The 24,103-nt window shown below is 43.9% G+C and overlaps 1 protein-coding gene across 2 annotated transcripts in view; it reads left to right on the top strand.

The window, feature by feature from the left end:
• The window catches only part of LOC112262780 (synaptic vesicle glycoprotein 2C), an 89,174-nt gene that overhangs the window by 53,201 nt on the left and 11,870 nt on the right, over window positions 1-24,103 (top strand). For both annotated transcript variants that reach the window (XM_042331479.1, XM_024438536.2), the window contains exons 3-4: window positions 15,869-16,049; window positions 19,526-19,677. In XM_042331479.1, coding sequence (XP_042187413.1) covers window positions 15,869-16,049; window positions 19,526-19,677 — 333 coding nt within the window. The remainder of the gene's footprint in view (window positions 1-15,868; window positions 16,050-19,525; window positions 19,678-24,103) is intronic.

Raw genomic sequence — 24,103 nt, 5'->3', positions numbered from 1 at the left:
TACAAAGCATGTAGGTCTGTAATTTTTATCATAGGTACACTTCAACTGTGAGAGACGGAATCTAAAACAAAATTCCAGAAAATCACATTGTATGATTTTTAAGTAATTAATTAGCATTTTATTGCATGACATAAGTATTTGATACATCAGAAAAGCAGAACTTAGTATTAAAAGCAAGAACACCAACACCATCCAATCATGCTGTGGGGATGTTTTTCATCGTCAGGGACTGGGAAACTGGTCAGAATTGAAGGAATGATGGATGGCACTAAATAGAGGGAAATTCTTGAGGGAAACCTGTTTCAGTCTTCCAGAAATATGAGACTGGGACCAAGGTTCACCTTCCAGCAGGGCAATAACCATAAGCATACTGCTAAAGCAACACTTGAATGGTTTAATGGGAAACATTTAAATGTCTTTGAATGGCCTAGTCAAAGCCCAGACCTAAATTCAATTGAGAATCTGTGGTATGACTTAAAGATTGCTGTACACCAGCGGAACCCATCCATCTTGAAGGAGCTGGAGCAGTTTTGCCTTGAAGAATGGGCAAAAATCCCAGTGGCTAGATGTGCCAAGCTTATAGAGACATACCCCAAGAGACTTGAAGCTGTAATTGCTGCAAAAGGTGGCAAAAGAAATATTGACTTTGCGGGAGTGAATAGTTCACTCAAGTTCTCAGTTTCTTGTTTGTTTAACAATAAAAAATATTTTGTATCTTCAAAGTGGTATGCATGTTGTGTAAATAAAATTATTCAAATACCCCAGAAAATCAATTTTTATTCCACGTTATACCATTTCCACGTTATACCATTTCCACGTTATACCATTTCCACGTTATACCATTTCCACGTTGTACCATTTCCACGTTGTACCATTTCCACGTTGTACCATTTCCACGTTGTACCATTTCCACGTTGTACCATTTCCACGTTGTACCATTTCCTCGTTGTACCATTTCCACGTTATACCATTTCCACGTTATACCATTTCCACGTTATACCATTTCTACATTATACCATTTCCACGTTATACCATTTCCACGTTATACCATTTCAACTTGGTGATACTGTAGATGTATTTTCTTCATGATTCACGTGTTCCTGTCACCAGTCCTAAGATAATCACACCTTCAGATGCTGTGCAGTAAAACACGGCGATCAACACATGTATGAGGTAATTGGATGTCCTTTAGGGGCTCCTACACAGTATCATCAAGAGTCAACTGTTTTATTTATCTTACTGTTTTATAAGGTGTGCGTCCCACAACAATCAATCAATGAAATGTATTTATAAAGTCCTTCTTACACCTGCTCATGTCACAAAGTGCTGGTCAGAAAGCCAGACTAAAACCCCAAACAGCAAGCAATGCAGGTATAGAAGCATAAGCATGGTGGCTAGGAAAAACTCCCTAGAAAGGCCAGAACCTAGGAAGACACCTAAAGAGGAACTAGGCTATGAGGGGTGGCCAGTCCTCTTCTGTTTGTGCCGGGTGGAGATTATAACAGAACATGGCCAAGATGTTCAAATGTTCATAGATGACCAGCAGGGTCAAATGATAATAATCACAGTGGTTGTAGAGGGTGCAACAGGTCAGCACCTCAGGAGTAAATGTCAATTGGCGTTTCATAGCCGATCATTGAGAGTATCTCTACCGCTCCTGCTGTCTCTAGAGAGTTGAAAACAGCAGGTCTGGGCCAGGTAGCACGTCCGGTGTACAGGTCAGGGTTCCATAGCCGTGTAACAGTATAACTTTAGACCGTCCCCTCGCCCATACCCGGGCGCGAACCAGGGACCCTCTGCACACATCAACAACAGAGCAAATGACATCACCGATTGAAACGCTATTTAGCGCGCACCGCTAACTAAGCTAGCCGTTTCACATCCGTTACACTCACCCCCCTTTTGACCTCCTCCTTTTCCGCAGCAACCAGTCATCCGGGTCAACAGCATCAATGTAACAGTATAACTTTAGACCATCCCTTCGCCCATACCCGGGCGCGAACCAGGAACCCTCTGCACACATCAACAACAGTCACCCACAAAGCATCGTTACCCAAATCAAATCAAATCAAATCTAATTTTATTTGTCACATACACATGGTTAGCAGATGTTAATGCGAGTGTAGCGAAATGCTTGTGCTTCTAGTTCCGACAATGCAGTAATAACCAACAAGTAATCTAACTAACAATTCCAAAACTACTGTCTTATACACAGTGTAAGGGGATAAAGAATATGTACATAAGGATATATGAATGAGTGATGGTACAGAGGAGCATAGGCAAGATACAGTAGATGGTATCGAGTACAGTATATACATATGAGATGAGTATGTAAACAAAGTGGCAGAGTTAAAGTGGCTAGTGATACATGTATTACATAAGGATGCAGTCGATGATATAGAGTACAGTATATATGTATGCATATGAGATGAATAATGTAGGGTAAGTAACATTATATAAGGTAGCATTGTTTAAAGTGGCTAGTGATATATTTACATTTCCCATCAATTCCCATTATTAAAGTGGCTGGAGTTGAGTCAGTGTCAGTGTCAGTGTGTTGGCAGCAGCCACTCAATGTTAGTGGCGGCTGTTTAACAGTCTGATGGCCTTGAGATAGAAGCTGTTTTTCAGTCTCTCGGTCCCAGCTTTGATGCACCTGTACTGACCTCGCCTTCTGGATGATAGCGGGGTGAACAGGCAGTGGCTCGGGTGGTTGATGTCCTTGATGATCTTTATGGCCTTCCTGTAACATCGGGTGGTGTAGGTGTCCTGGAGGGCAGGTAGTTTGCCCCGGTGATGCGTTGTGCAGACCTCACTACCCTCTGGAGAGCCTTACGGTTGTGGGCGGAGCAGTTGCCGTACCAGGCGGTGATACAGCCCGCCAGGATGCTCTCGATTGTGCATCTGTAGAAGTTTGTGAGTGCTTTTGGTGACAAGCCGAATTTCTTCAGCCTCCTGAGGTTGAAGAGGCGCTGCTGCGCCTTCTTCACGATGCTGTCTGTGTGAGTGGACCAATTCAGTTTGTCTGTGATGTGTATGCCGAGGAACTTAAAACTTGCTACCCTCTCCACTACTGTTCCATCGATGTGGATAGGGTGTGTTCCCTCTGCTGTTTCCTGAAGTCCACAATCATCTCCTTAGTTTTTTGACGTTGAGTGTGAGGTTATTTTCCTGACACCACACTCCGAGGGCCCTCACCTCCTCCCTGTAGGCCGTCTCGTCGTTGTTGGTAATCAACCCTACCACTGTTGTGTCGTCCGCAAACTTGATGATTGAGTTGGAGGCGTGCGTGGCCACGCAGTCGTGGGTGAACAGGGAGTACAGGAGAGGGCTCAGAACGCACCCTTGTGGGGCCCCAGTGTTGAGGATCAGCGGGGTGGAGATGTTGTTGCCTACCCTCACCACCTGGGGGCGGCCCGTCAGGAAGTCCAGTACCCAGTTGCACAGGGCGGGGTCGAGACCCAGGGTCTCGAGCTTGATGACGAGCTTGGAGGGTACTATGGTGTTGAATGCCGAGCTGTAGTCGATGAACAGCATTCTCACATAGGTATTCCTCTTGTCCAGATGGGTTAGGGCAGTGTGCAGTGTGGTTGAGATTGCATCGTCTGTGGACCTATTTGGGCGGTAAGCAAATTGGAGTGGGTCTAGGGTGTCAGGTAGGGTGGAGGTGATATGGTCCTTGACTAGTCTCTCAAAGCACTTCATGATGACGGAAGTGAGTGCTACGGGGCGGTAGTCGTTTAGCTCAGTTACCTTAGCTTTCTTGGGAACAGGAACAATGGTGGCCCTCTTGAAGCATGTGGGAACAGCAGACTGGTATAGGGGTTGATTGAATATGTCCGTAAACACACCGGCCAGCTGGTCTGCGCATGCTCTGAGGGCGCGGCAGGGGATGCCGTCTGGGCTTGCAGCCTTGCGAGGGTTAACACGTTTAAATGTCTTACTCACCTCGGCTGCAGTGAAGGAGAGTCCGCATGTTTTCGTTGCAGGCCGTGTCAGTGGCACTGTATTGTCCTCAAAGCGGGCAAAAAAGTTATTTAGTCTGCCTGGGAGCAAGACATCCTGATCCGTGACTGGGCTGGATTTCTTCTTGTAGTCCGTGATTGACTGTAGACCCTGCCACATGCCTCTTGTGTCTGAGCCATTGAATTGAGATTCTACTTTGTCTCTGTACTGACGCTTAGCTTGTTTGATAGCCTTGCGGAGGGAATAGCTGCACTGTTTGTATTCGGTCATGTTACCAGTCACCTTGCCCTGATTAAAAGCAGTGGTTCGCCCTTGCAGTTTCACGCGAATGCTGCCATCAATTCACGGTTTCTGGTTAGGGAATGTTTTAATCGTTGCTATGGGAACGACATCTTCAACGCACGTTCTAATGAACTCGCACACCGAATCAGCGTATTCGTCAATATTGTTATCTGACGCAATACGAAACATATCCCAGTCCACGTGATGGAAGCAGTCTTGGAGTGTGGAGTCAGCTTGGTCGGACCAGCGTTGGACAGACCTCAGCGTGGGAGCCTCTTGTTTTAGTTTCTGTCTGTAGGCAGGGATCAACAAAATGGAGTCGTGGTCAGCTTTTCCGAAAGGAGGGCGGGGCAGGGCCTTATATGCGTCGCGGAAGTTAGAGTAACAATGATCCAAGGTTTCTCCACCCCTGGTTGCGCAATCGATATGCTGATAAAATTTCACTCCACAAAAGCCACGGCCCTTGCAGAGCAAGGGGAACTACTACTTCAAGGTCTCAGAGCAAGTGACGTCACCGATTGAAACGCTATTTAGCGCGCACCGCTAACTAAGCTAGCCGTTTCACATCCGTTACAGCCGCAGGCAGAACAGTTAAAACTGGAGCAGAAGCACAACCAGGTGGACTGGGGACAGCAAGGAGTCATCAGGCCAGGGAGTCCTGAGGCATGGTCCTATGGCTCAGGTCCTCCGAAAGAAAGAAAGAAAGAAAAAGAAAGAAAGAAAGAAAGAAAAAGAAAGAAAGAAAGAAAGAAAGAAAGAAAGAAAGAAAGAAAGAAAGAAAGAAAGAAAGAAAGAAAGAAAGAAAGAGAAAAAGAGAGAGAATTAGAGAGAGCATGCTTAAATTCACCCAGGACACTGGATAAGACAGGAGAAATACTCCAGATATAACAGACTGACTCCAGCCCCCTGACACATAAGCTATTGCAGCATAAATACTGGAGGCTGAGACAGGAGGGGTCGGGAGACATTGTGGCCCCGTCAGACGATAATCCCGGACAGGGCCAAACAGGCAGGATATAACCCCATCCACTTTGCCAAAGCACAGCCCCCACACCACTAGAGGGATATCTTCAACCACCAATTTACCATCCTGAGACAAGGCCGAGTATAGTCCACGAAGATCTCCTCCACGGCACAAACCCAAGGGGTTCGATCTCTGCATTCTAGACTGCTCTCACCCATTTGGAGCCTAGTGCATAGATGTGTTGTGTCTAACGCAGATGTCTGTTTGTTAGTCCATGTTCAATTGAAATGTACTCCATTACTTTGTCATCCCGTTTGTAAAGATGAGGTCAAGGAGTATCTTCCTAATGCCTTATACATTGATTCTGTGGTTGGCTTCAAGATGGCCGAATGGCTTGATGATTAGAAATTACCTCAGATGATGTCCCCATCTTTATTCCAAGATGGCGTAGCAGTGTGTTTTATCTTGTCCCGTCCTGTCCCGTGTAAATATAGTTTTCTTTTTGTGTATATTTTGTATGTATTGTAATCTCACTTTCCATCTAAGGCTTGATTATACTCTATCTAAGAGGGCTACCCCTACCCCTACCCCGGCAAACAGCTCTGCACCCCCTGCAGCAATTTGCCCAAGCCCACCCCCGCTTCTCCTTCACCCAAATCCAGACAGCTGATGTTCTGAAAGAGCTGCAAAATCTGGATCCCTACAAATCAGCTGGGCTAGACAATCTGGAAATTATCAACCCAAAATTGTTGCAACCCCTATTACTAGCCTGTTCAACCTCTCTTTTGTATCGTCTGAGATCCCCCAAAGATTGGAAAACTGCCGCGGTCATGCCCCTCTCCAAAGGGGGGACACTCTAGACCCAAACTGTTATAGACCTATACCCATCCTGCCTTGCCTTTCTAAAATCTTCAAAAACCAAGTTAACAAACAGATCACCAACCATTTCGAATCCCACCGTACCTTCTCCGCTATGCAATCTGGTTTCCGAGCTGGTCATGGGTGCACCTCTGCCACGCTCAAGGTCCTAAACAATATCATAACCGCCATCGATACAAGACAGTACTGTGCAGCCATCTTCATCGACCTGGCCAAGGCTTTTGACTCTGTCAATCACTGCATTCTGATCGGCAGACTCAATAGCCTTGGTATCTCAAATGACTGCCTCGTCTGGTTCACCAACTACTTCTCAGATGGAGTTCAGTGTGTCAAATCGGAGGGCCTGTTGTCCGGACCTCTGGCAGTCTTTATGGGGGTGCCACAGGGTTCAATTCTCGGGCCGACTCTTTTCTCTGTATAAATCAATGATGTCGCTCTTGCTGCTGCTGATTCTCTGATCCACCTCTACACAGACAACACTATTCTGTATACATCTGCCCCTTCTTTGGACACTGTGTTAACAAACCTCTAAACGATCTTCAATGCCATACAATTCTCCTTCCGTGCTTTTAAATGCTGTTAAAACTGTTAAAACTAAATGCATGCTCTTCAACCAATTGCTGCCCGCATCCGCCAGCCCGACTAGCATCACTACTCTGGACGGTACTGACTTAGAATATGTGGACAACTAAAAATACCTAGGTGTCTGGTTAGGCTGTAACTCTCATTCCAGACTCACATTAAGCATCTCCAATCCAAAATGAAATATAGAACTGGCTTCCTATTTCGCAACAAAGCCTCCACTCATGCTGCCAAACATACCCTCGTAAAACTGACTATCCTACCGATCCTTGACTTCGGCAATGTCATTTACAAAATAGCCTCCAACACTCTACTCAGCAAATTGGATGTAGTCTATCACAGTGCCATCCATTTTGTCACCAAAGACCCATATACTACCCACCACTGCAACCTGCATGCTCTCGTTGCCTGGCCCTCTCTACATATTCATCGCCAAACCCACTGGCTCCAGGTCATCCATAAGTCTTTGCTAGGTAAAGCCCCGGCTTATCTCAGCTCACTGGTCACCATAGCAACACCCGTAGCATGCGCTCCAGCAGGTATATTTCACTGGTCATCCCCAAAGCCAACTCCCGCTTTGGCCACCTTTCCTTCCAGTTCTCTGCTGCCAATGACTGGAACTAATTGCAAAAATCCCTTTAGCTGGAGACTTATATCTCCCTCTCTAACTTTAAGCATCAGCTATCAGAGCAGCTTACCAATCACTGTACCTGTACACAGACAATCTGTAAATAGCACACCCATCTACCTCATCCCCATATTGTTATTTATCTTCTTGCTCTTTTGCACCCCAGTATCTCTACTTGCACATCATCATCTGCACAGGTATCACTCCAGTGTTAATGCTAAATTGTAATTATTTTGCCTCTATGGCCTATCTGTATCTATCTGCCTTACCTCCCTAATCTTATACATTTGCACACACTGTACATAGATTTTTCTATTGTGTTTTTGACTGTACGTTTGTTTGTGTGTAACTCTGTGTTGTTGTTTTTGTCGCACTGATTTGCTTTATCTTGGCCAGGTTGCAGTTGTAAATGAGAACTTGTTCTCAACTGGACTACCTGGTTAAATAAAGGTGAAATAAAAAATAAATAAAAATATCACCAAGTAAAATTATGAGTATGTGCAAATGTACTTGGAGAATAAATGTGATCCTGACTATGGCTAAGTGTGAATGACCCCAGTTTGACCCCTGGAATAAGAGAGTTAAATCAGACCCCCATCTATCCACAACAGCCTACTGGGGAGATGAGACCTGAAACAAGTCATATAACAAATTAAGTGTATCTTGCTATACCCTGAATTTAAATGATTCGACCAGACATCATGGCTTCAAGCTAAATTATATCACACCATGTGTAAGCGGAATATGGACAAATCTATCTTCAATCTGTTGTTTATCGTCATAGTGAGTGACATTTAGAATTAAAATGACAGCTCTGTAGTCATGAGAGAGTTATCCTTTCAACTCCATTTTATGTTTACTCGTCGATTTATCTGTTTATACTGTATGTAGGTTTATGTTTGTTTCTTGAACTGATGTATTTGGACGGTGTCTGAATCCTCTGAATCCTTTCGGAGGAATCGTGTTTGAGGGAAAAGCATTTATACTGTATATTTGTTGTTGTTGTACTTTTACCCCTTTTCGTGATATCCAATTACAAATGTACTTGGAGAATACAGTCTTGTCCCATCGCTGCAACTCCCCTACGGACTCGAGAAAGGCGAAGGTCTAGAGCCATGCGCACAGCTTCTGAACACACTGCTCATTTAACCCGGAAGCCAGCCGCACCAATGTGTCAGAAGAAACACCGTCCAGCTGGCGACCGAGGTCTGCTTGCAGGCGCCCGGCCCACCACAAGGAGTCGCTTGAGCTCGATGGGACATGTATATCCCGGCAGGCCAAACCCTCCACTAACCCGGACCACACTGGGTCAATTGTGCACCGCCTCATGGGTCTCCCGGTCTCGGCCGGCTGTGACACAGCCTGGGAACAAACCTGGGTCTGTAGTGACCCCTCAAGCACTGCGATGCAGTGCCTTAGTCCACTGCACCACTAGGGAGGCCCTCAGGAAAAGCATATTTACACTAGTCTCTTGACCAGGACGTCAATGCATTAAAGTGGAACTGACAGCATTTTAACTACTATGCAGATATGAAACAAACAGACAATCATGATATTAGTCAACAAAATATTCAATTCCCAGTATATGCAACAAAACCAACTTCATAAGAGGTTTTAAAAATAGGTTCAGTTTGACTCATAATTCCATTACATACAGAAAGTATTGTTGGCAGAATATGTGGATGCAGTTCAATACACAATTAATATAACTCGCTAATACATTTCTTGGATGTATAAAAACATTGGTATCAGGTTGTAAATCCCACGCTGCCTGGAACATTGTTTGCTGCCTCCACCCATTCAGGATGAACTCTTATAACAAAAATATAAACTCAACATGCAACAATTTGAAAGATTTTGTTGAGTTACAGTTCATTGGAAAATCAGTCAATTGAAATAAATTAATTCACACTGCTATGCTTTATCTTGGCCAGGTCGCAGTTGTAAATGAGAACTTGTTCTCAACTAGCCTACCTGGTTAAATAAAGGTGAAAACATTCATTAAAATAAAATAAAAAATGAGGCCCTAATCCATGGATTTCACATGGCTGGGCAGTGGTACAGCCATGGGTCGGCCTGGGAAGGCATAGGCCCACCCACTGGGGTACCAGGCCCAGCCAATCAGAATGAGTTTTCCCCCACAAAAGGGCTTTATAACAATAGTTCTCTGCACCCCCCCATCCCCTCTGAAGAAGCCAGATATGGAGGTCCTGGCCTGCATTGTTACACATGGTCGGTCTGTGGTTGTGAGGCCGGTGGTTTCATGTGGTCTGCGGTTGTGAGGTCGGTTGGACGTACTGCCAAATTCTCTAAAATTACATTGGAGGTGGCTTACGGTAGAGAAATACATATTGAATTCTCTGGCAACAGCTCTGGTGGACATTCCTGCAGGCATCATGACAATTGCACACTCCCTCAAAACTTGAGACATCGGTGGCATTGTGTTTGTGACAAAACTGCACATTTTAGAGTGGCCTTTTATTGTCCCCAGCACAAGTTGCACCTGTGTAATGATCATGCTGTTTAATCAGCTTCTTGATATGTCACAACCTGTCAGGTGGATGGATTTTCTTGACAAGGCTAAAATGCACACTAACAGGGATGTAAACAAATATGTGCACCAAATTTGAGAGAAATAAGCTTTTTCTTCTGAGATCTTTTATTTTAGCTCATGAAACATGGGAATGACACTTAACATGTTTTGTTTATATTTTTGTTCAGTAAAAGTTCAATGACACAATATTTTCGACCAAAACTGACAAATGTAACTAAGGCTGGGAATGTCAATGCAATCAAACTAGCAAGGGCAATGATCACAAGTTAGTCATAACGTGGCTAATAGGATAGCGTATCTATTTATGTAACTATTTATTTAGCAAGCTAAAAACACGGAGCCTAACATTAGCTAGCTGGCTGCTGCAGCTAGAGATGCACGTGTCATTTGGTTAGCTAGCAAGAAATGTGAATCGCTTTGCTAGCTAGCTAGTTATGCTGAACTTGAAAGACTTATCCATGTTGTGTTTATAAATTCACTCTGGCTATCTACTCCGATTTCTCATCTTAGCGTGCCAGAGGCCCCCAAAATACCTGAGGAATTTATGAATGTTTAACACTCGTTGAATATGACCGGTGTGAGTAAATGTTGGCAAAAAAAGTGATTAAATTGTTATCAGCAGCACAGTTAGTCACTAATGCTCTAGATACCATGTAAACAGCCTAACCAGCTCTGCTAGGGCAAGTAAAATGGCCAGAGGGAGGTGTTCTCTCTTTTTATGTCTGGAAGTAGCTCTGAATTTACTAAATGGACAATCTGATAACGCTCTGAATTTAGGAACGACAGAGCGCACTATGGAGGCAATTCACAACCGCACCCTTAGTTGTCAATCAAATTTGTTTTGGCATATATCAAATGGGTGGGCAAGCAGGGAAATTCCCATTCAGTTGTCAAAATGTGGGTTGGGATAAGCATGCATTGGCAGGCAAGCTGCAGAAGGATGAGCAGGCTACTTACTATTCCCCATCGTTTATCAGTGCAATTTTAAACTCCAACTAGCTGAAAACATTTGAGTGGGTTTATCTAATGTTCCCTCATTAAATTTTAGCTTATCTCTCTCTGGCTAGCATTAGTTGTCTACGTTGTTGATGTGCATAACTGAGGTTAGAGAAAGCCTACCTTTCAAGATGGTTTGATCAATAGGACTGTAAATTTCCCAAATGTAAGACGACTCCCGTTGTATTTACATATTTGCAGAAAACCATTGTGGTGTACTGTATTTTGTGGCTTTTGGCTAATGCTTCTAATGATCTAAAGTTGAGCTGTTGCTATTGCCTGTAAACACACAGTCCAGTTCAAAGTGAATGATGGCAGGCCCATATGGTAAATGGCTTATTTGGATATAGGCCTACTATTCTCTGATTGGCTATGGCACACCGGTCTGTGTAGATGTTTTTATTAGGTTTTATTTACTGCAGTGTCTATTAATTGTCCAAACACATGGCCACTTTCCCAATCTATGTTGATATAGAGTTTTCACAAATACCTTATGTACAGTGGATTCGGAAAGCATTCAGACCCCTTCACTTTTCCACATTTTGTTACGTTACAGCCTTATTCTAAAATTGACTAAATAAAATAAAAATATCCTCACACTCTACACACAATAACCCATAATGACAAAGCGAAAACAGGTTTTTCGAACATTTTTGAAATATATATAAAATAAAAAAACAGAAATACCTTATTTACATAACTATTCAGACCCTTTGCTATGAGACTCGAAATTGAGCTCAGGTGCATCCTGTTTCCATTGATCATCCTTGAGCTGTTTTTACAACTTGATTGAAGTCCACCTGTGGTAAATTCAATTGATTGGACATGATTTGGAAAGGCACACACCTGTCTATATAAGGTACAGTTGACAGTGCATGTCAGAGCAAAAACCAAGCCATGAGGTCAAAAAATTGTCTGTAGAGCTCTGAGACCGGATTGTGTCATGGCACAGATCTGGGGAAGGGTACCAAAATATTTCTGCAGCATTGAAGGTCCCCAAGAACACAGTGGCCTCCATCATTCTTAAATGGAAGAAGTTTGGAACCACCAAGACTCTGATGAAACCAAGATTGAACTCTTCTCCCTTTATGCCAAGAATCACATCTGAAAGAAACCTGGCACCATCCTTACTGTGAAGCATGCTGGTGGCAGCATCATGCTGTGGGGATGTTCTCCAGCGGCAGGGACTGGAGACTATAGTCAAGATCGAGGGAAAGATGAAAGGAACAAAGTACAGCGAGATCCTTGATGAAAACCTGCTCCAGAGCACTCAGGACATCAGACTGGGGCGACGGTTCACCTTCCAACAGGACAACGACCCTAAGCACACAGCCAAGACAACGTAGGAGTGGCTTCGGGACAAGTCTCTGAATGTCTTTGAGTGGCTCAACCAGAGCTCAAAGGTGCTTCAACAAAGTACTGAGTAAAGGATCTGAATACTTATGTAAAGGTGATAGTCCAGTTTTTTTTTTACATTTGCAAAAATGTCTAAAAAACGTTTTTTCCTTTCTCATTATGGGGTATTGTGTGTAGACTGATGATGATTTAAAATAAATACTTTTTTTCGAATAAGGCTGCAAGGTAACAAAATGTGGAAAAAGTAAAGGGGTCTGAATACTTTCCGAATGCACTGTAATTCCTTAAACATTGTATGAATTTGTGAAAATGTTAAAATTGCCATATCTAAGTGCTGGCTTGTTAAAATGCTGTCAGTTCTACTTTAAAGGTCCCATGATGCTGTTTTTTTAAACCTTAATCTCAAATCATTTCTCTGTAACAATTAAGTACCTTACTGTGATTGTTTTCAGTTCAAATTGTACAAAATAAACAAAAATAGCTTCTTAGCAAAGAGCAATTTCTCAAGCAAGAATTTTGCTAGGACTGTCTGGGAGTGGTCTGAGTGGGGAGGGGAAACTGAAAACTAGCTGTTATTGGCAGAGAGGTTTGGAACTCTCTTATTGGTGCATTAACTAATTTACCAGGCAGGCCAAAACTCCATCCCACCAAAACAGGCTGAAATTTCTGGCAATTTTTACAGTATCATTCTAACGTTTTAGTGTGGAAATATTAAGCAGAAAAATCCAGTTTTGTGACTGCACTGAGCCTTTAAATAATGTAATCCTAGAAATCCATACAAAATTGACTATGTGGCCATACCAGGACAATATAATTAAAGGTGGGTACTTTGAAGGCTTGAGAAGAGTACTCTCTTGTGAAGATTAGAGAAGAGCAGAGTTCAGTAGCAGTACTTTGGTGTTAATAATAGAGAAGAATGGATCATAGTGTTCCAGTCAGACACCAAGATCATGATCATCAGTGTGGGAACCCCATGCTGTTTTGTCTGGGGCATTGATTCCTCTCCACATTACAGACATTAAAAGGGAGCAGAGGCTTCTTTTTAAAGTCACCCTGTATTACTGACCACACTCTTTATCCCATTGATTTATGTTACGCGAGTGGGTTCAGGTCTATTCCATTCTGTATTTACTCATCACATCACAGTGGGAATAGGAATGGGTTGCGTTTTATGGGAAGCAACCCCCCACCCTGTAAATCTTAATGTAGTTCCTTAGCATTCTTACATGTAACAGGAATTGTATAGTTCTTAGTGTAAATATTTATGAAGTGTACTCTTGGAATGTGCAGTAATTAAACACAAAACTGGAAGAAAAGTGGAATCAAGGCGAGAGAGATACTTTGTTGTTCTTTATCAACTTGTACCTGCATGAGATATAGCTTCAACAGTCAAAAGGTAACATGAAAGAGCTGGATTTACTAAGTTGTTATTCTACCAAACAACACTTAAACATCTCCCCTCAGGAGAAGTGAAATGTATTATTCAACACAGATTGAGTCATTCAACAGATTTGGTGTTTAAACATCCTTATTCATGAACGATCATCAACACTAATGGGCCTTAATGGGGCTCCATACTTTACTGTGACACTTTTACACCCTTCACTTTAGCAGCTAGACCACTCTGACGAGTCATGAATGTGTGCTAGCCATTAATCTGTGCGTTCCAAATGGCACCGTATTCCCTATATACAGTGCCTTGCGAAAGTATTCGGCCCCCTTGAACTTTGCGACCTTTTGCCACATTTCAGGCTTCAAACATAAAGATATAAAACTGTATTTTTTTGTGAAGAATCAACAACAAGTGGGACACAATCATGAAGTGGAACGACATTTATTGGATATTTCAAACTTTTTTAACAAATCAAAAACTGAAAAATTGGGCGTGCAAAATTATTCAGCCCCTTTACTTTCAGTGCAGCAAACTCTCTCCAGAAGTTCAGTGAGAATCTCTGAATGATCCAATGTTGACCTAAATGACTAATGATGATAAATACAATCCACCTGTGTGTAATCAAGTCTCCGTATAAATGCACCTGCACTGTGATAGTCTCAGAGGTCCGTTAAAAGCGCAGAGAGCATCATGAAGAACAAGGAACACACCAGGCAGGTCCGAGATACTGTTGTGAAGAAGTTTAAAGCCGGATTTGGATACAAAAAGATTTCCCAAGCTTTAAACATCCCAAGGAGCACTGTGCAAGCGATAATATTGAAATGGAAGGAGTATCAGACCACTGCAAATCTACCAAGACCTGGCCGTCCCTCTAAACTTTCAGCTCATACAAGGAGAAGACTGATCAGAGATGCAGCCAAGAGGCCCATGATCACTCTGGATGAACTGCAGAGATCTACAGCTGAGGTGGGAGACTCTGTCCATAGGACAACAATCAGTCGTATATTGCACAAATCTGGCCTTTATGGAAGAGTGGCAAGAAGAAAGCCATTTCTTAAAGATATCCATAAAAAGTGTTGTTTAAAGTTTGCCACAAGCCACCTGGGAGACACACCAAACATGTGGAAGAAGGTGCTCTGGTCAGATGAAACCAAAATTGAACTTTTTTGGCAACAATGCAAAACGTTATGTTTGGCGTAAAAGCAACACAGCTCATCACCCTGAACACACCATCCCCACTGTCAAACATGGTGGTGGCAGCATCATGGTTTGGGCCTGCTTTTCTTCAGCAGGGACAGGGAAGATGGTTAAAATTGATGGGAAGATGGATGGAGCCAAATACAGGACCATTCTGGAAGAAAACCTGATGGAGTCTGCAAAAGACCTGAGACTGGGACGGAGATTTGTCTTCCAACAAGACAATGATCCAAAACATAAAGCAAAATCTACAATGGAATGGTTCAAAAATAAACATATCCAGGTGTTAGAATGGCCAAGTCAAAGTCCAGACCTGAATCCAATCGAGAATCTGTGGAAAGAACTGAACTGCTGTTCACAAATGCTCTCCATCCAACCTCACTGAGCTCGAGCTGTTTTGCAAGGAGGAATGGGAAAAGATTTCAGTCTCTCGATGTGCAAAACTGAGAGTATTAACTTAAGGGGGCTGAATAATTTTGCACGCCCAATTTTTCAGTTCTTGATTTGTTAAAAAAGTTTGAAATATCCAATAAATGTCGTTCCACTTCATGATTGTGTCCCACTTGTTGTTGATTCTTCACAAAAAAATACAGTTTTATATCTTTATGTTTGAAGCCTGAAATGTGGCAAAAGGTCGCAAAGTTCAAGGGGGCCGAATACTTTCGCAAGGCACTGTATTGCACTACTTTTGATTAGAGCCTTATGGACCCTGGTCAAAAGTAGTGCACTATAAAATAGGGTGCCATTTGAGATGTGCACAATGTCTCCTGGCAGGGACCTGATGTCAGGTAGAGAGGGACTAGAAGTGATTATGACGTTGCATATTAAATAGCAGGGGATATATATTTTTGAACTTGTGTTCTGCTGAAGGATCCATTAGACCATATGAGTTCATTAGGATTAGCTTTTAAGAGCTACCGCAGCCGCTCTTAACTACACAGTCAAAATTCACTGAGTATTATTTGTTGATTTGTTTGAAGGTCCAAAGACAACTGCTTTGATAATTGCTTTGTGCTGTGCAGATAGACATGGTTCACATCTAAAGTCACCCCCCTCTCTCTCTCTCTGCAGGCAGTATTGTGTACCTGGGGATGATGGTGGGGGCATTTTTCTGGGGGGGCATGTCAGACAAGGTGGGCCGCAGACAGTGTCTGCTCATCTGCATGTGTGTGAACGGCTTCTTCGCCTTCCTGTCCTCCTTCGTTCAGGGCTACGGCATGTTCCTGCTCTGCCGTGTGATCGCAGGCTTTGGGTGAGTCTGAAAGACCAGGCTAAGAATGGAAAGCAATGTGCAATGTGCTACTTATGTCTTAAAGAATGGAGTAATGAATCCCCATAGGAATGCACATTAAACAAGCAATAGGACACTGCAAACTCCAAATTACACTGGAAATTCAAACATGTATTGTGAGATGTGACATGAACAAGACAACTGACTTAGCTAGACTAATTAGGACAGAACTACCTATCACCTTGATGAATCCTTTCAACTCCTTAATCAAATAGTCCTGCAGTTCTACTTAACTCCTTAATTCCCATAGACTTCCTTTCACAGTAGATCATCATTAATTCATTATCTTATGTTGTAATTCATCTGTTTTGGTTTATTTAATGAATATATACACTGAACAAAAATATATGCAACATGTAAAGTGTTGGTCCTATGTTTCATGAGCTGAAATAAAAGGGCTCAAAAATGTTCCATACGCACAAAAAGCTTATTTCTCACAAATGTTTTGCACAAAATTGTTTACATTCTTGTCGGTGAGCATTTCACATTTGCCAAGAAAATCCATCCACCTGACATGTGTGGCATATCAAGAAGCTGATTAAACAGGATGATCATTACACAGGTGCACCTTGTGCAGGCGGCAATAAAAGTCCACTCTAAAATGTGCAGTTGTCACACAACACAATGCCACCAACATCTCAAGTTGAGGGTGCATGCAATTGGCATGCTGACTGCAACAATGTCCACCAGAGCTGTTGCCAGATAATTAAATGTTAATTTCTCGACCAAAGTCGCTTTAAAGAATTTGGCAGTATGTCCAACCGGCCTCAACTGTAGAACACATGTATGGTGTCATGTGGGCAAGTGGCTTGCTGATGTCAGCGTTGATAACAGAGTTCCCCATGGTGGCGGTGGGGTTATGGTATGACCAGGCATACTCTACGGACAACGAAAACAATTGCATTTTATCGATGGCAATTTGAATGCACAGAGCTACGTGACAAGATCCTGAGGCCCATTGTCGTGCCATTCATCCGCCTCCATCACCTCATGTTTCAGCATGATAATGCACAGCCCCATGTCGTAAGGATCTGTACACAAATCCTGGAAGCTGAAAATTTCCCATTTCTTCCATGGCCTGCTTACTCACCAGACATGTCACCTGTTGAGCATATTTGGGATGCTCTAGGTCAACATGTATGACAGCGTGTTCCAGTTTCCGCCAATATCCAGCAACATCGCACAGCCTTTGAAGAGGAGTGGGACAGTATTCCACAGGCCACAATCCGCAGCCTGATGTTGTTACGTGGAGTGGAACAGGGAAACCCAAGAGCAGACTCAGACGAGGAGACTGGGATGAAGTAGGTATTTAAGGTATTTATTCAAACACAGGTGGAAGATGGAGTGCAGGGGGCTGAGGCTGGAGCGAGAAGGGTTGGGACAGGGTAAGCAGGTCCGGAGGGGAATCCAAGGGAGTAGTAGAGTGGGGAATCCAGGGCAGAGTAGCAGGATGTGGAGACGCGGGACTGGAGACCGGAACCAGAGTGAGCAGAACTGTAGTTGACAGGAAAACCGTGTCAGGCAAGGAAAACAGGCACAACAGGATAACATAATCTTAATAGTAACAAACGGCTAAACCAGTAGACTGACTGAGCAGAGATTACAATCTGGCAGTGTGGAAGTGGTAGGACTGAGTATTTGTAGAGGTCTTGATTATGGAACAGGTTGCAGCTGGTGGGGATCTGCTCTGACTCCAGCACACCTGTCTCCGCCCAGACAATCACACACAAACACACAGAGAGGGAGAGGGAGAGAGCACAGAGGAGTGGTGGCAGGTCAAGGAGACACAGGATGAGCAGCAGAGGGTGTGGCAGGAGCAGATGTAACAGATGTGTTTCGCTGCATGAAGAAAATGGTGGTCACACCAGATACTGACTGGTTTTCTGATCCACGCCCCTACCTTTAAAAAAGGTTGTTTGTGATCAACAGATGCATATCTGTATTCCCAATCATGTGAAATCCATAGATTAGGGGCCAATTAACTTATTTGAATTTACTGATTTTCTTATATGAACTGTAACTCAGTAAAATCTTTGAAATTGTTGCATGTTGCATTTATATTTTTGTTCAGTATAGTTGTAAATGACTGTCAACATGTTCTCACTCCCCGTCTGATATTTCATCCATGTAATCGCTAGAGGTTTTCATCTCTCCTGTCTAGGAATAGGATTGTGTGACTAATGAATGTGTCAAACATCCCTCTGTCTGTAAGTATGTCAGTGTGCTCCTAACATCCATAATGAAAGCCTTTAGTTTACACCAACTAGGCTATACCAGTGATAACATGGATTCAATACAGGGAATTAAAACCTTGTTTCATTGAGGTGTGTCTTTGCAGAGAGGTTTGTGCATCTTATACTTGGAGTGGATTCTTTCAACATTGCTGGTAAAATACTTTACAATGTTCTTTTAAAACAATTTGCAGGAAATAATTTCCCTCAATCATCACATTCATTGAAAAAAAAGTTCAAAGAATGCACAAGAATGATACAAGCAATATCTCAACAAACCTGTTTTTTATTTGTATTATATATATTCTTATGAAATCCAACCCATGCCTTATATCATAGGAGGACTGAATATTGTCCATTTTATCATGAAATGACAACATTCTGTCCTTTTTGTTTCAGTCTTGTTGGCCTTAAGTGAAAGGCTCTGTGATAAATGATTGTCTAAAAAGTAGCACTTAGCAGTTAAAGGCAGCTTTATGATGGACAAGTGAAATATTATTTGGAAACTACTGTACTAGCCTGGTACGACCATTCTGATGTCGCAACCTTACATTCTGTTTCAGAGTTCAGGATGACCAATCAGGCTACTACTTACTGTACAGCACCGTTTCTGAATGTCCATACTGTTGTTCACTGGCTTCGTGGTCTCTAGCCTCACATGTCTGGGAATGTAAGAACAGAGCATTGATTTATCCAGAGAAAACATGGGAGGGATGGAACGGTCCCTGTCAAGAGCTCATTTACTAATTGCCTCCCCGCCCCTCTCCACAGAGAGACTCAGAGTAATCGAAAAGGTTTGCCAGCCAAACTGCCTTCTGGGAGCTAGCAGGTGTTGGAGTCTCGGAGGACTGGCTCTAAGCCTAATGGTTAACTGGAAAGCCAAGGAATTGCCCTTTTGGCAAAGTTGGCTTATTTTGAGGAACATTGTTCCAGTGTTTGTTCCTATTGTCTACTTTTACAGTCGTAAAAATTGAACCACAGTTTGAAAGCTGTGTCACATCTGAAAAATACAAAAGGTTCCTCCAAGAAAATAGAAGCGCCACAAAATCGTTAGCATGCAGCAATATGTACTATAGTTAAGTTAGAATAATTTACATAATTTATATGGGTCTATTTTATCTTAAATCATTTCTAGGGGTTGATAGAATGTTGCCCTCTGCAGAATCTGTGTCCCTACTTAGTGTCCTGTCCTTGTGTCTCCTTCAGAACAGGGGGGGTTGTGCCTATAGTCTTCTCCTTTTTTGCGGAGGTGCTGTCCAGAGAGAAGAGAGGGGAGCACCTGAGCTGGCTGTGCATGTTCTGGATGATTGGAGAGATCTATGCTTCAGCCATGGCCTGGGCCATTATACCACACTACGGTGAGTCTTAATGCTTCAGCCATGGCCTGGGCCATTATACCACACTATGGTGAGTCTTTATGCTTCAGCCATGGTCTGGGCCATTATACCACACTACGGTGGGTCTTTATGCTTCAGCCATGGCCTGGGCCATTATACCACACTACGGTGGGTCTTTATGCTTCAGCCATGGCCTAGGCCATTATACCACACTATTGTAAATCTTTGTGCTTCAGCCATGGTCTGGGCCATTATACCACACTATGGTGAGTATTTATTCTTCAGCCATGGCCTGGGCCATTATACCACACTTACGGTGGGTCTTTATGCTTCAGCCATGGCCTAGGCCATTATACCACACTATTGTGAATCTTTGTGCTTCAGCCATGGCCTGGGCCATTATACCACACTATGGTGGGTCTTTATGCTTCAGCCATGGCCTAGGCCATTATACCACACTATTGTGAATCTTTGTGCTTCAGCCATGGTCTGGGCCATTATACCACACTACGGTGAGTCTTTATGCTTCAGCCATGGCCTGGGCCATTATACCACACTACAGTGAGTCTTTATGCTTCAGCCATGGCCTGGGCCATTATACCACACTACGGTGAGTCTTTATGCTTCAGCCATGGCCTGGGCCATTATACCACACTACGGTGAGTCTTTATGCTTCAGCCATGGCCTGGGCCATTATACCACACTACGGTGGGTCTTTATGCTTCAGCCATGGCCTAGGCCATTATACCACACTATTGTGAATCTTTGTGCTTCAGCCATGGCCTGGGCCATTATACCACACTACGGTGAGTCTTTATGCTTCAGCCATGGCCTGGGCCATTATACCACACTACGGTGAGTCTTTATGCTTCAGCCATGGCCTGGGCACTATGGTGAGTCCTTCAGCCATGGTCTGGGCCATTATACCACACTACGGTGTGTCTTTACTTCAGCCATGGCCTAGGCCATTATACCACACTATTGTGAATCTTTGTGCTTCAGCCATGGTCTGGGCCATTATACCACACTACGGTGAGTCTTTATGCTTCAGCCATGGCCTGGGCCATTATACCACACTACAGTGAGTCTTTATGCTTCAGCCATGGCCTGGGCCATTATACCACACTACGGTGAGTCTTTATGCTTCAGCCATGGCCTGGGCCATTATACCACACTACGGTGAGTCTTTATGCTTCAGCCATGGCCTGGGCCATTATACCACACTACGGTGGGTCTTTATGCTTCAGCCATGGCCTAGGCCATTATACCACACTATTGTGAATCTTTGTGCTTCAGCCATGGCCTGGGCCATTATACCACACTACGGTGAGTCTTTATGCTTCAGCCATGGCCTGGGCCATTATACCACACTACGGTGAGTCTTTATGCTTCAGCCATGGCCTGGGCCATTATACCACACTATGGTGAGTCTTTATGCTTCAGCCATGGTCTGGGCCATTATACCACACTACGGTGTGTCTTTATGCTTCAGCCATGGCCTAGGCCATTATACCACACTATTGTAAATCTTTGTGCTTCAGCCATGGTCTGGGCCATTATACCACACTATGTTGAGTATTTATTCTTCAGCCATGGCCTGGGCCCATTATACCACACTTACGGTGGGTCTTTATGCTTCAGCCATGGCCTAGGCCATTATACCACACTATTGTGAATCTTTGTGCTTCAGCCATGGTCTGGGCCATTATACCACACTACGGTGGGTCTTTATGCTTCAGCCATGGCCTAGGCCATTATACCACACTACGGTGGGTCTTTATGCTTCAGCCATGGTCTGGGCCATTATACCAATAAATCAAATCAAATGTTGTCGGTCACATACACATGGTTAGCAGAAGTTATTGCGAGTGTAGCGAAATGCTTGTAACTAAACCTAGTAAATGATTAGATGGTTATAATGCGTCTGAATGTGGTATATTATTTTGACATTGTTTAGTTTTTGTTAAAGAAAATCTTTAAATAAGACACAATGTTAAAACTCATCTGCTGAAATCCAGGTTGGCAGAGTACAACCAGTGGAGGTGAAGGTTTCGCTGTGACCGTGGGTGAAGGTGCCAGTTTGCCATGCTGGCACATGAAGGAATGTAATCTCTCTAAGCGGCTGCAGACTGAGAGAGGGACAGTTTACGTGATTAATGTTGGCCTGTAAACCACGGGGATACACACATGCGCGCTCAAAGACAAACACACATACTCACAGCCACATGGACAAACACATATGGATATTTAAGGAATGAAGGTGTGCCAGTGGGAGATAGAAGGCTGTGATTTACGATGCTGCTACGCTGGAAATAAGCTGCACATATCAATAAAGACGAAGGAAAATGGCCTTTTCTCTGTTTATTCCTCAAACTGTCCCTCTCTCTCTTTACGCCTGTCACTCTCTCTCTCTACACCTGTCTCTCTCTCTTTACACCTGTCTCTCTCTTCTCTCTACACCTGTCTCTCTCGCTCTTTACGCCTGTCACTCTCTCTCTCTACACCTGTCTCTCTCTCTCTACACCTGTCTCTCTCTCTCTCTCTATGCCTCTCTCTCTCTCTCTACACCTGTCTGTCTCTCTACGCCTGTCTCTCTCTCTCTCTCTCTCTACACCTCTCTCTCTCTCTCTCTCTACACCTGTCTCTCTCTCTCGACGCCTCTCTCTCTCTCTACGCCTCTCTCTCTCCCTCTCTCTACGCCTCTCTCTCTCTATGCCTGTCTCTCTCTCTCTATGCCTCTCTCCCTCTCTCTCTACACCTCTCTCTCTCTACGCCTCTCTCTCTCTCTACACCTGTCTCTCTCTACGCCTCTCTCTCTCTACACCTGTCTCTCTCTACGCCTCTCTCTCTCTACACCTCTCTCTCTCTATGTCTCTCTCTCTCTACCTCTCTGTCTCTCTCTCTCTACACCTGTCTCTCTCTCTACCTCTCTGTCTCTCTCTCTCTACACCTGTCTCTCTCTCTTTCTACACCTGTCTCTCTCTCTATGCCTGTCTCTCTCTCTCTACGCCTCTCTCTCTCTCCATGCCTCTCACTCTCTCTACGCCTGTCTCTCTCTCTCTACGCCTGTCTCTCTCTCTCTCTCTCTCTCTATGCCTGTCTCTCTCTCTCTCTATCCCTCTATGCCTGTCTCTCTCTCTCCCTCCCTCTCTCTCTCAACATGCCTGTCTCTCTCTCTCTCTCTCTCTCTCTCTCTCTATCTCTCTATGCCTGTCTCTCTCCCTCTCTCCCTCTTTCTCTCTCAACACACCTCTCTCTCTCTGCTCAATCTTTCTTTCCCTTTCATTGCTCTCTTTCCTCTTTCTCTCAATATCTCTCCCACCCACCTTAACTCTCCCCCCTCTCCCCCCTCTCCTTCTCTCTGTCTGGGGATGTTATTCTTGATCAAACATAATTAGCTTTTCCTTCTTGCTCTAACGTAACGGGACAAAGCTACAGCTAGCCATGATTTATGTCAGGGGTGTGGGTGACGTCAGTGAGGGGCTTCTGAAGTGGCAGCATGGAGGATATGAGCCGGCTGCACTGAGCCACTGAAACGCCTGCTTGTACAAACACTGACTGCACTGTAGACGTTGAAGGCAATGATACCTGACACAGTGGGGGTTCATTTAAGTTGAGGGCGCTGGTCATATCCAGATGAACACACACACACACACACACAGGGAGGATCGGTTTCAAAAGCCACTGTTTCTCTCTATTTTGCAGTGGCTATAGAGGATGGCTACACATACAATCTGGGAAACTTAGCGCGTCTCACTGTGAAAGCTCTGCTATCAGATCTGCAGATGTCCCTGTGAAGGCATGTCAGTAGACCCACTCTGCTCTCATTCTTCCTGACACACTCTGTCCTCTCTCTCTATGCTCTTTGTCTATCCTATCTCTCTCTCTCCTCTCTCTCAATGCTCTCCCTCTCTATCCTCCCTCTCAATGCTTTCCCTCTCTGTCCTCTCTCTCTATCCTCTCTTTCCAATCCCTCTCTCTCCCACTCTCTTTCTCTCTGAGTGTGCCTTGCATACTCCAGCACTTTTCGATGGTTTTTATGTTTTCCTAAACTGCCGCAGTGCCCGCCAACAGTGATCCTGAGGAGTAGTCTATTGTCTAATACAGAAAAACATAATGATGGATTACCACACATCTACCACCTCATTGGTGTTTAATCCTCCATTAAATCTTTAGGTAACTTCTCATATGCCTTCAACACTCGGCAGCTCCTAATGTGTCCTAAAACCCCATGACAAACGCACAGCTGGATACTACAGAAGCCTGAATCAGCCTGCAGAGATCTCATCATACTACAGGATACTGCTACCTTTTCTCACACTACTAGTGCTCTGGTGGGAAGTTATATTGTGTGTCCCAAATGACACCCTGTTCACTGTAGTGCACTACTTTTCACTAGTGCCCTAAGTTGGAGAGGGTGGGGGCTACACACTGCTGTTGTTTCCAG

This window comes from Oncorhynchus tshawytscha, linkage group LG12, assembly GCF_018296145.1.
Source record: "Oncorhynchus tshawytscha isolate Ot180627B linkage group LG12, Otsh_v2.0, whole genome shotgun sequence".
In the NCBI taxonomy this organism is placed as follows: domain Eukaryota; kingdom Metazoa; phylum Chordata; class Actinopteri; order Salmoniformes; family Salmonidae; genus Oncorhynchus; species Oncorhynchus tshawytscha.
This window is presented reverse-complemented; position numbering and strand designations above follow the sequence as displayed.